Raw genomic sequence first — 12770 nt, forward strand, 5'->3', positions numbered from 1 at the left:
TTTAAATATTTTGGGACACAGTTAATTCTGGGACACAGTTAAATTATTCTGAGACACAGTTAATTAGAGACAGTACAATCTTTTTGATCAGAGGTAAGCAAATTACAGCCCAGGGGCCAAATCCAGCTCCCTATCTGTTTTTATATTGCTCATGAGCTAAGGATGGTTTTTATATTTTCAAATGATTAAAAAAAATCCAAAGAATATTTTGTGGCACGTGACAATGATATTAAATTAAAATTTCAGTGTATGTAAATAAAAGTTTCATTGGCACATAGCCACTATCAATCATTTCCATATTGTCCGGGGCTGCTTTCACAGTACCATGGCAGAACGGAGTCATTGTGACAGAGACTAGACGTCCTGTAAAGCTGAGAATATTTACTGTCTGGCCCTTCACACACAAGTTTGCCTACCGTTGCTTTTGAGGCTCACTTTCAAGCATTGCTAAGCAGGATGAGCACATCCCTTTGTCCGGGGCTAACTTTGCTCCATGCTGGCTGATGGGAGTAGGAACATTTTGAAGCCTGTGTGAGTTCCGGTTTTGGTTCCCTCTGACCCTCTGGAAGGTTCTTTCCGGGCCTCAGGTAGTTTCCTCAGGCATGGCTGATGATGACTCAGCTGGAGACTATAGGGGGACCCTTTGCACATCTCCAGAGCTTGCTGCTTGAGCAGCTCTGTCCTCCTCGGCCCTATGCTTTGCAGATTCTAGCTCCTTGGACTCCCTGAATCTTCAGCTTCTCCACGCAGGTAGACCTGAGTCTCCCACCTCTCTCCGGTGGCCTGGAACTCTCCAGGCAGCAAACAAGGGCCATGTCCCTGTCATATTGTCCAGTGTCTGAAAACTACTGTTTCATATATGTCGTCCAGACGTTTAGTTGTTAAAGGCGAGAGGGTAGATTCAACTTTTCTTAGTCCATCGTTGCCAGAAGCTGACTAAATACTATACTTTAAAAGACGAGGTAAGTCTAAATTGATCTTTATAGGAACAGAAATGCAATGTGAAAATATTTATCATTCTTTTTTGGTGATGAAGTCACAGGTACTGCTAATTTTACTGGAATTCATTGTCAACATTTGTAATTGTAGGAAAAGCTAAGTTCCAATTAGAGGTTAGTAAAAGTAAAGATGTAATTTTTTCCCCCCTACAAATTCATAAGCCTTCCGAATTTTGTCCACAGCCCCTTTACCCATCTATGGGTTCCTGGGTAAGTGCCCTTGCGCCAATATGCTAACGGTCATTTTTTCTTCTGAGCATCAAAGAACCTTTAGTTGGCCCTCCCGTGGTACTTGTTAATTGCCTTATAGCATCTTCCTCCCAGAGTCCCAAGTTTTGTATAAAACAGAAGCCCATTTCCTTTCAGGACTGCGTCCATGTTTCATCATCTTGGCCTTGTTTTTACTGTTCTCTGTACTAATCAGAGTCTCCATGTTCCTTGTGAACTGTGGTGACCATAACCAGGCTGACAGCTCAGCTCGGGGCCCCACGCAGAGCCCGGTGGCCGTCTCCCTGATTCGAAATGACCACCTTTCCCGTGCATTCCAGCAGCATCTGACTCTTTCTTAACAGCACTGCACTTTGGGTTTACATTCTGTTTATGACAGAGGGAGGATGGCCCGTGAGTGACTTCCTTTTATAAATGTATCTTGCTTTTTCTTTTTGTTTTTTGTATTTGCTCATAAAAAAAAAAAAATCCCCACTAAACGTTTCTTTCTGTGGTCATAAATATTTATGATCTTGTCATACATTTGGGTTATTCTGCTCACCAGGTCACCTTTAGGGACTGAACTTCATCCTTCCCAGTGGCAGGGTGAATAGAGAATTGAACTGCCCAGGGTTTTCGCTCCTTTATACTTTTAAAAAGTCAAAGTAGCTAATTAGAACTATTGATAACTGTTAGTGATTATGGCATAGAAGATAAGTATATAATTGCGAGACAAAAAATAGAACTAGGTAAAGTTAAGTTCCTTATTGTTATCAATGGCTGTTTGATTTTATCCATTTTATCCACTTATTAACGCTTAACAGTTTTCATTTTTAGTCATTGCTTCTTTTAATCCCGGATTTCTTGAGGCTTGAATAAAATTATTTCACTCTCATCTTTACACTTAAGACTCAAAAACTGCTCTTAGAAGATTGCTAGAGAAGCGGGTACCGGCTGAGTTTTGGGCACCAAGAGCTCTTATAGCTGCTCACACATTGCAAATGACCGAGAGGAAGGCCATCCCCTCTCAGCCTATTTGTTTGTGTCATTCATGGACCATGCAATTCACCTGTGTTAAGTGTTGGGTTCCGTGACTTTCAGTAAATCTACAGTTGTGCGACCTCCACAATTGTTTCAGAACCTTTCCTTCACTTCCAAGCGATCCCTTGTTCGAAGTTACTCGCCGTTCTCACCCCCAGCCCCAGGCCGTGCTAACCTACTTTCCATACTACAGATTTGTCTTTTCTGGACAGTTCACAGAAGTGTGTCATGTTCAGCCATGTTGTAGCATGTCATGCACTGAGAAGTACCTCACTCCTTTTTATTGCCAAGCGGTATCCAACGGTCTGGATCCAACACTTTGGTCGTTTTCCATTCGCCAGCTGGACATTCGGATTATTCCCACTTTTGTCGATATTATAAATCATGTTACTTACGAACATCCGTACACAAGTCTTTGTATAAACGTATGTCCTCACTTCTTTTGGGTACATATGTAGGAGTGGAATTGCTGGGTCGTGTGGGAAATTTATATTTAACCTTTTTTTTTTTTTAAAAGAGAAACTTTTCTAAGTGGTTCCACCAATTTTTATTTCCACAAGCAATGTATGAGAGTTCCTATTCCCCTCCATTTTAACTTCCTTCTTTTCAGAACAGTTACCCCTTTCCATGAAGTTTGACACAAGCTAGAAGGCAGATTTCCAAAACATTAATTTCCAGTACATCTGGGTAATCAACCCTCATGATTTACCCCTATCTCTAAATCAGAAAGTTTCAAAGACGTTTTATTAACTTGTTTGGAATCTTTTTGCCTAATTTACTAAAACGACTTTTGTTTATTCAATAATTTTCCAGTATTTCTTTTCTTCGTGCTATACACGGCACTCACATAACCTTTTGTGTTTGGAATTTATTTTTTTACGTACCTGTCTGCCCCAACTAGACAAGAAGCCCTCCAGAGGAAAGGGAAGATTTTTGTATCCAAAGAGACTAGCATAAAACATGGCATAAAGTGGGCCTTAAAAAGTATTTGTTGAATTACTAGTTGAAGATGCAATATATGCATTTGGTTCAAATATATACTAATTTTCATGTCAGTCTGTTTTCCTTCAATGGCCATATACTTCCCGCAGGATCCATTCTGAAAATATGACATGGAATCTTAGAGTTTAAAGAAACCTTGGAGAGAAGTCCAAATCTTTTAGTTTATTTGTAAAATCTGAGGCGTGAGGCAGTGAAATGACTTGCCCAAGGTCATCTGTGTGTGTCATCAGGAGTACTGAGGGGTAGCTCCTCCCAGAGGAAACCGTGCCGTATGGACAGGAGGTGAACTGAAGTGTTGGGGACATAGGGTCACATGGAAGAGCTGGCTGTGGGGCTGGTCTGTGGTAGAATCCTGAATCCCAGGCCTTACCTTCATTTCGTGGGAAAAGGAAGGTTTTCGAGTAGGATGTGGAGTCACCCCATCAGTATTCTAGTAGGTTAATGTAGGGAGGACGGATTAGGGGTCGGAGAGCAGCTGGACGGTTAGTGCATAGTCTAAGTGCAAAGCCAGGAGGAGGGGCTGGACGCGCGGGGAAGGCGGGGAGCGTTTGTGGAGAGAAGCAGGGAAAGGAGGAGCCCCGGGCTATGCTAAGTGCATGGATGACCAGGGCCTGCAAGCCTGGGAAACGGTGGTCTCCGCAACAGAAATAAGGAAGATGGGGTAGAGGCGCATTTGTGTCTTCTACGATCCCAGACCCTTGTGGGTCAGCACGCTCCCTCTGAACTCACTGTCTCATTCCGCTACGGGCTGTACCACGCACCCGCGAGTGACCTCAGGCAAATGACTTGATGACTCTGAGCCTGTTTCCTCATCTGTAAAATGGGGGTAAGAAGCACTACCTTCTTGGGTTGTGGGGAGGATTCACTTAGGTGACACATTTAAGGCACTTAGACCTGAGCCTGGTGTGTAGCCAGCCACCAGTTCTTGGTGGCCTCGGTTCGTCTGAGGCCTGGAATGTCTCTCCTTACGTAAAACTTCAGCTGGGGAGAGTTCAGGGAGCAGCCTCACTGTAGGAGCCACTTCAGGCTGGATGCTCCATGCCTGAGGCTCTACGTGAAGTGAGAAAGCAATCATTTCATCCTTTGGAGTTTGTTGTCACGTTTTACACTCACTCAACTGGAAGCTTCTTAAGGAACTAGCGTTTTTGAAAAATGCCATGTTCACACAATTGTCCAAGTCTTAAATCAGTTGTAACTGGAAAAAAAATGATGTAGCTACCATGCGTAGTGCGGTTTCAAATGTCACTCATGGGGCCCTGGGTGACCTCAGACAGGGCCGTGGGGCTGCCTGGGAAGGAGGGGACCACCTCCCGCCCCTCCCCTTGACTAGCGCTGCTCCCCTGTTGTCTTTCTTATGTTACTGAGTCTCTCGGTCAGAAAAATATGATTTCATTTGGAGAAAAGTTTTCACTGTTTTGGGAAAACTCGTGTAACAGAAATGTAACACATATGCCAGATCGATCACGAGAACCAAATGGTAAATCTTCAAAGATACACATAAATTTGATATAAACTTCGAATTCTTTAATTGGCCAAATATACAAAATATAGTATCTGAAGACTAAAGAGAAAAAAAAAGCTTCACAGGACACGAATATTATCCCTTTTCCACAGTGGAATAGTGTCATTTGCATTTTTCTAACAGATATTGGTATTTACACTAATATCTTAGGATTCTTTTTGGAAAGAGTTGGGAAAAATGCAGCTTGAATCTTGGGCAAACATTTCATGCTCATCTCTATCTGTTTAGGAAACAAAGTATTTCACAAAAGAATCACAACCCGTGAAAAGTATGTTTGTTCTGGCTTAAACATAATCATTTCCTCAGGAAGTCTGATTTAGATAAAGCATCTTAAGAAATTCAAAATCACTCAGTTTGTAGCATACCACTTTCTGAATTCCATGAAAATATTTTCAAATTAATTCTGTTTTAAGACAATGCTTTTAAACTCAAATGTTATTCTTCCATAGGCATCACTGCCTCCTAGACGTCAATTTTTGCACACACAGATATGCCTGTTTATTTACAAAAGGTTCGTTATTTATTTATTTTAGGTGCAGTAACCCTTGGCTGACCTCACAGACTGCAAGGACCTTGTCAGCTTACAATCCCTTATTTTTTATGCCTACAGCACCTGGTCTTCCTAGGTGGTCTACCATCCAAGTACTGACCAGGCCCGCCCCTGCTTAGCTTCCGAGATCAGATGGGATCGGGCTTGTTCAGGGTAGCATGGCCGTAGACCAAAAGGTTTAGTTTTTAAATGTGGACTTTGAATATATTCTTAGATTCTGAAGAAATAGGCGGGGGTGGAGGGAGAAGGGGGAGATGGAGGGGGAGATGGTGAGGAAGAGGCAAGTGTGGGATTAAGAATCCAGATCCTGACACGAGACAACCTACTACACCAGCTCGGCCACTTAATAGCTCTATGAACTTCTATGGGTTACTTTACCTCTCTGTGCCTTGTTTTACTTATTTGTAAAGTGAGAATAATAACTGTAGCTCTCTCATCAGGCTGTGATGATTATCAGAGATAATATATATGTAAAGCACTTTGGAATAGCACCTGGTACACAGTTAGTGCTCAATAAATGTTAGCCATTATTAGCTATCCTTGGTTTCCTAGTGTAGTCAGGGCGTGCTTTGTCTGATTTCATTAATTATTCTAGTTCATGAAAGTTTGCTATGGAGACTGTTAATAGATTAGCACTCTTTACACAATTAGAATATAATCAATGATATTCAATTTTAAGACGCTGCTAGTTGTAGGTCCACAGACTCTTGGGGCTAAAGGGCCATTTGAGAACGTCAGGCTCGACATCTTCATTTCGTGGCTGAAGACTCAAGGTCAAGGGTGGGTAAGCCACTCGTAGGGAGCCACCACACAAGGTGGGGAACAGCCAGGACGGGGCTGCTTCCCACGGACACCACTTCAGGCTGCAGCAAAGTTTCCACTGTGGGCGGCAGTTATCATGGCACTGATTATCATGGTACCGATAAGTCTGCTCCGGGAGCATTCTGTGCCAGTCGGAGTGACAAAGAAAAGCATTTACACATTTGGAACTGCCAATATACAAAGTAAATATAGGTAAGTAAACTGGCTTTGCTTTATAACCTCATGCTATTGCTTACCGATAGAAAATGCTTGCAATTTGGCTGTTTCTACGTATTTCCATTTTAAGTATCTCTTGAAAGACATTGTTTAGTTAAAACTATAAAAAACAGTTTTAAGTATTAAAAACAGAAAGGCCCGGCACCACCCAGCCTGCACCACTGGAAGTGTTTACACCTTGGGAGGTAGACAGACAAAACATACTGCAGATAGTCAAAATTTTATTTAAAATTACAGAATACTTAAAAATAAACAATAGAATTTCCTTGAATTTTTATTGTAACATAGAAAAAATGCTTTCAATTACACTTAAAACCTTCAAGTTTTACCCCAAAGTAAGCTATGCGGCAGGTCCATGTGCTTCGATAAGTACAGCTCTCCACGGTGGCTGGGGCAGGAGGTAGGCTGAGCACTTCCCCGCAGGCGGGTGGCTTTGTCTACTCTGATGGACGATGTTTCTTCTTGTGGCTTTCGATCGCCCTTCTAAGCGCTTCGTCCTGGATGAGATCAGACATTCTCACATCCGTGTGGCTGCAGCCAATTTTAGGGCAACTGTGCAGGGTGAGAAAGTCAAGTCAGGCCACTTCACTTGAATGCATGCTGCATGTGCTTCTCTCGCAGCAGGGATTTAAATGGAGGCATTGTACCAACAGAGACACGTTTTAAAAAATCAGGACTGATTTACGCTTGTTCATTTATTCGCAGCCTGCCCACCTGAGGCAGGCCCCATGCAGTGCCGGGGGCAGAGGCAATGCCAGAGCAGTGCCCCCTTCCCCGCCCTCCCTTTCTGATGGGGGACACAGATAATCTCCAAGTCACCAGCCAGATGCAAACTGTAAGTTCACCTTACAGTTCACCTGCTACGAAGACAAGGAAGCAGGGTCAAGGCAGGGGGAGGGTGGGCTGAGGCTCTGGTAGATGGGGTCAGGACAGGCCTCACTGAGGAGGTCTTACCTAGAACAAGGGCTGTGTGTGGGCCTGGTCAGGCAGCAGCTTGGTGGCCTGGAGTAAGCGCAAGGTCAGGGTGGCTGAAACGCCCAGGGCAAGAGGGAACATACCGGAGATGAGGTGGGAGGGTGAGTGGGGCTTTGGGTTTTCTTTAAATACGAAGGGAAAACACTGGAGGGTTTATGATTGGGGAGGGAGGTGACTTGGTTTACATTTCAAAAACATGGCTCTGGCTGCTTAATGGAGAACCCGGGCAGAGTGGAAGCAGAGGAGAGAGTGGGATCCTGCACCGGTCCAGGAGAGAGAGGGCAGCTCGGATGAGGGTGGGAGCGGAGATCTGCTTCGGGACAGAACCAGAAGTAGAACGTCTAAGATTTGCTGATGGATCATGTGGAGAGAAGAGGTTTATTCAGAGTTTGGCCTGAGCTGATGGGTGGTTGATCTCTAAGGGGAACAACTGGAAAACCAGGTTGGGGAAGGAGTCGGGAGTCCCAGCTGGCATGGGTTCCCTCTGAAGTGCCCACCAGTCCTCCCAGTGGAGAGACTGAGTGGGCTGACAGGGCCGTCTGCTGTGGCCGAAGACTCCAGCGTGTGAATCATCCACCTGGGGGGAACTAACAGCCACGGCTCTGTTTAGATGTGGTCTCCTCTGAAGGCAGTGGGTTGGATGAAGTCACCTGATTTCTTCTCAACATGAACCAGACTTAGGTTGAGTAGAACGGCCAATGTTTGCAGTCAAGCTGACCTAGGTCTGAATTCTGTCTTTACCACCTACGTGCTAGTTATGAGGTCTCACTTTACCAGGCAACTCACTTTACCTTTCTGAGCCTCTGTTCTCTCCGATTTAAAGTGGGGGAGAATCCCTGTTTCACAGGGCGACAGGCAACACACTGCTCGATATTCTTCACTCCCTTCATGATCTCCCACGACTGTCATTTGTTCCCCGATCACTGCTCTTCCAACGGAGTTTAAAGTTGACGATCTGTCTGTCTGCACACCTCCCACACATACACGCACACTCACGCATTCGTTTGGCCCTTCCACGTGATTGGTTCTGTGCTAGGTTCTAGGCATCCAACTGTGAAACATGAATACAGCTTCTGCCCACAGAGAGCTCTGGCCCAGTGATCTGAGACAATTCTCCAAAAAGCAAAGGTATATTAAGATCAAAAATAGCAAATACAAAACAAGACCACAAAAATAACAAATACGAGACAAAATACAGAAACCAGAGGGTGAAGAAAGTTGATCACAGGAGCTCTAATGTGTCTAGTAGCCGGAAGCTCAACAGGTCAACATGTAAAAGATACTTTTTCTCAGCCTTGATCTCTGGGTCAAGGCGACTTTGTTAGAGGGACATCGATCAATGTAATGAATAATATGCTTGCTAACAATATTTGTTTTTAAAATACTAAAACATGCCCTTGATGGTCAGATACCTGTGTTCGAACGTGATTTCAAAAAGGCAACCGTGTGGCAAGGAATCACGGTGATCTGATCGGGCCAGGTACGCCCTGTCCCGGTGACCTGGCTTTGGGGTAGGGTCAGGACTGGAGGTGCTTGAGAAATGTCTTAGACTAGTTCCGAACACCCTAATGCCTCTAAGTGAATCCTTTAAGTACGAAAGTAAATAGTCAAGAATGTGAAAAGAAAATGGATGCTTTCAGTACATCACCGAAACGTCTGTGACATGGAAATACAGCTCGAAGTAGGCGGCTGGGATGACCCTCACTTAAAGTTTTCCGAGCCACTGAACATGCACTGTGACTGGCCTCTCCCTGCTCCTGGAACAAAGGTTTTCACGCCGATGGCCAGACAATGAATAAGCGGTGGATAGGGAAGTGGACAGGAGGTGGGGAGGACTTCCTGGTGACATCAGTGGTTTTAGTCAGTAAATGAGAGCATTCTGAGAATGTCTGATGGGATTAACCACACCACTCAGCTGCAGAGCAGGCAGGCACCTCCATCTCAGAGGGGTGACTTGTGTCAAACACAGAGGTCTGAGCTCACTCAGGGGATAAACTCTGGGGACAGAAGCATTAACCAAAAAGCCCTTCTGAGAGGAGCCAGTCAGCCCGATGACATAAATACAGGCTCAAGAGTGAAAAAGACCTGGGCTCATGCCTCCTAGCTGGGACACTCCGGGCAAGAGACTTAATTCCTGGGCCTCGGCTTCTTCCTCTATAAAGATGAAGGTAGAGCAGAGGGTTTTGTGAGAAATAAGTAGGATGATGTGTGACAAGAGTCAAGGAATTCATTCAGGTGCTACGATGCACACTTCCCGCTCTAGTCCATGGCTTCTGCTCCCAAGAAGCCTGTGGAGAAGAGCCAGCCCCACAGACCATGCTGGTGGGACAAGGGTGTGGCACCCCTGGGAGTGTGGGGGAGGGGCATTTTGCTCAGGCTTCCTGGAGGAGAGACTGAGGCAGGAACTGGAGGGAGAACCTTGATTCTCACCTGATCTCAACGCAGACACACATTTTTGAGGGTAAGACAAGGCCCTGATGACATGATCCTGAATCAGGGCACTCTATATAAGCATTCGCATCTTAATCTCCACGACATCCTGGTGAGCAAGACAGGTGTGGCAATACCTAATCTTAAGCCCTTGCTCATTGTCAGACCTACAGGCTTTGAAGGAGAGGCTGGGTCCTGGCCTCAGGTCACCGACAGGACAGAACATTCCATCGCTGCAGCAAGCAAGCATGGAGGCGTCCGCTCAACAGAGGGGGCCCGGGGCATAAGGGCCGCAGAAAGCTGTGGGAAACCTCGGCCTTGACTCAAAAGTACAAGATTCTGAGTCATGTGTGCTCCTGGATGTGGGTCTCAAGAATTCCAAGGTCCAATCCAACTCTAGAAAGTTCCAGAAAGAAGGTGTATAGATCACCTCTGGAAATCCAAGTGGGATGGATTCCTATCGTACCTAGACACAGAGAGTAATGGTTTTCTACATCCTCTGAGTTTAAGGCGATGCGTCACTGACAGAAAGGTAAGTAGCAACAAAACCAAGCCTCGACCTGCAGAGCCGTGATGCTGTTTGTTTAGCGCTCTGCGGTCCAAGAAGCTTTCTCTTGAGTCGTTAGTTCTGCACGGCCAAGGAGTTTGCTGGTCTAGACCTAAGATGAAATTCCTGCCATTTCTTTAATCCTGAATTCTGCGAGATGTTGTTATTCCCGTTTTGCAGATGAAGAAACGGAGGCTCTGCGAGGTGAAGCAGGGGCTCTGAGCGCCAGGCTGGAGCCCCACTGTTCAACCCGTTTCTGTCCAGCACAGCTTGACTCTACACGCTCGTAAATGCGACCTTGTTAACTACAGCGCCGGTTCTTAAAAAAGGAAAGAAATGACTATGGAAACCTGGAAATATCTTATTAATATAAAAATCATAAGGCAGCTCTATTAGTAAGAAAACACATAGCCTGAGCCTTAAGAGATGTACTGTAGGAAGTGATTCTAACTACTGTTATTTAGTTAGGGTTAAAGTCTCAACGATTTAATTCTGACTCAAACCAGTGGAGCGAGGCCTTCGCAGAGACCGAAACATGGACAGTAAAATTCAGTCAGCGCCTGTAACACAGGGTCTCTAGAACTCCAACGATCGAGGAGGAAGAATCGATAGGTCCCAAACTGGATGTGTCACACGCATGTCTGAATGAAGGGAACACCGAACTGCTCAGCACTTAACACGCATCATGGGAAATGACATGACTTCGTGCTTCATCAGGAAGCTCTGAAGTTGGCTGCGAGGAGGCCGTGGATTCTAATCTGCTGTCAAACGCACCCGACTTCAAGACCCAGCTCCTTCCCCACAGCGGCTCCCAAGACACTCAGCTCTCTCGTCTCTCTTTCTCTCTCACTCACCAGGTCTTCTTCCTCTGCCCTTTCATTAACAAGCAAAATGCTTCTGTGAGGGTCTAGATCAGGGCGAGCAGAGCAGAGCTGGCCCCTGGCCCCGAGATGCTGGGAGCCGAGCCTAGGCCCTGTCCTTGCTGGCTCCCACGTGGAAGTCACACCCAGTCCAGAGCTGCGTCTGCGCTGGCAGCTACGTGGGTTTGACTCCTCGGTGCCGATAATCTCACCACCAACACCTCAAGCTCAGAGACCTCTCCCACATTTTCTGCACCTCCTGGCTACTTCCAAATGGCTGTATTCCTGGGACCTCCAACTGTACGTGACCCCACATGTGTTCCTCTCTTATGCCCTCTCTGTTGGCTAATGACACTGCCATCCTTTCGGACACCTGTTTATAAACGTCAGTCATCTTTCACCTCTCTTCAACTTTCAGGTACCAAATTCTGACAGTTTGACCTCCATAATCACTCTCATTCTCGTTCCCTTCTCAGTCCCTATGACTCTTGCCTCGATCCAAGCTCTCATTACTTATAACTCACCACACTGCCTAGTCTGCCTAACTGACATTTTCACCTCATGCCTTCTTAATCCATCTAGCGAACTGCTACTGGAGTAACTTCCTATACTCTAGGCTGGCCGTCCTTACTCCCTCTAGAATAATGGTGGCAAGAGTGATGATGACGATGGATAATATGTACTGAGCCTTAACATGTGCCCGGTACTGTACAGATATCTTATTCCAATTTCAAACATACCAGTGGGGCAATGACAGCTATGAGCATCGACTTATAGATGAGAAAACTAATGAAATCAAGACATTTGACACCTGTACAATAAGTCCTTACACCACGCCCCCAGTGTCCCCGTCATCCTTCTAGTCTCCCTCAAACACGTAATAACCGAAACTGACCTACTATCCACCAAGTATATTAGGCTCTGAGTGGGGTGAGTTTCTTGGCCAGAAAGGTTCTTCTTCATCATTCTCTGAAATCTTTCTCATTTTTCAAGGCCCAGGAAAAATACTACCTTCCCTGTAAACCTCCCAGATTTCTTCCGCTTGGACTTAATTGTTATTATGAAGCTATGAGAATCTGAAGAGTTTGCAGAATCTGCATCCAAGTTACAGAAGAGTGACAGAAAAAAAAAAGAAAAAAAAAACCAAAACATTTTCCAAATGACAAGTGTTACTGTCACAAATGTGCTTCCAAATATCACGCGCAATTCAAAAAAGGCAAAGGACATTAGAAAGTCAAAGTACGTGATTAGGAAGATCCCTTTAAATGTGACGCCGGCTCTGAGAGTTGTTCCCCTCTCCCCCACCCGGGACTGATGAGAAATAAGCTTTGCTCAGTGCTTGTCCACCTCAGGTCTGACTCTACGAGAATGTCACAAACTCTAAGGAAGAAGGGCTGAGAAACAGAACGAGCGGGGAAGACCCACTCTTTGCGATTATGGTAAAAACTGAACATGTTTTCAGAGAATGAACAGAGAAAATAGTAAGGAGAAAGGAAAGACTGAGAAGTCCAGAAACAAAGAAAATTACATTCGCGGGGGGGAAATGGAACGTTCACTAGGGAAACACGACATGACGAGACGCCGTACGCTAGAGACTCAG

The 12770-nt window shown here is 45.3% G+C and overlaps 1 protein-coding gene and 1 non-coding gene across 5 annotated transcripts in view; both read right to left on the reverse strand.

The window, feature by feature from the left end:
• Window positions 1-2777: 2777 nt before the first annotated feature.
• NSMCE2 (NSE2 SUMO ligase component of SMC5/6 complex) overlaps window positions 2778-12770 on the reverse strand; it is a 202651-nt gene continuing 192658 nt past the window's right edge. For 3 of the 4 annotated variants that reach the window (XM_039853615.1, XM_039853614.1, XM_039853617.1), the window contains one exon: window positions 6563-6910. In XM_039853615.1, the coding sequence (XP_039709549.1) occupies window positions 6796-6910 (115 nt within the window). In that variant the 3' untranslated portion in view covers window positions 6563-6795. Of the gene's footprint in view, window positions 4444-6562; window positions 6911-12770 lie in introns of those variants that run through there. The other variant, XM_039853616.1, reaches the window with a different exon arrangement.
• LOC120595778 (5S ribosomal RNA) lies at window positions 5372-5490 on the reverse strand. The gene has a single exon (XR_005651017.1). It is a non-coding gene; the product is annotated as a 5S ribosomal RNA (ribosomal RNA).

Source organism: Pteropus medius, unplaced genomic scaffold (assembly GCF_902729225.1).
Source record: "Pteropus medius unplaced genomic scaffold, Ma_sr-lr_union100, whole genome shotgun sequence".
Classification (NCBI taxonomy): Eukaryota; Metazoa; Chordata; class Mammalia; order Chiroptera; family Pteropodidae; genus Pteropus; species Pteropus medius.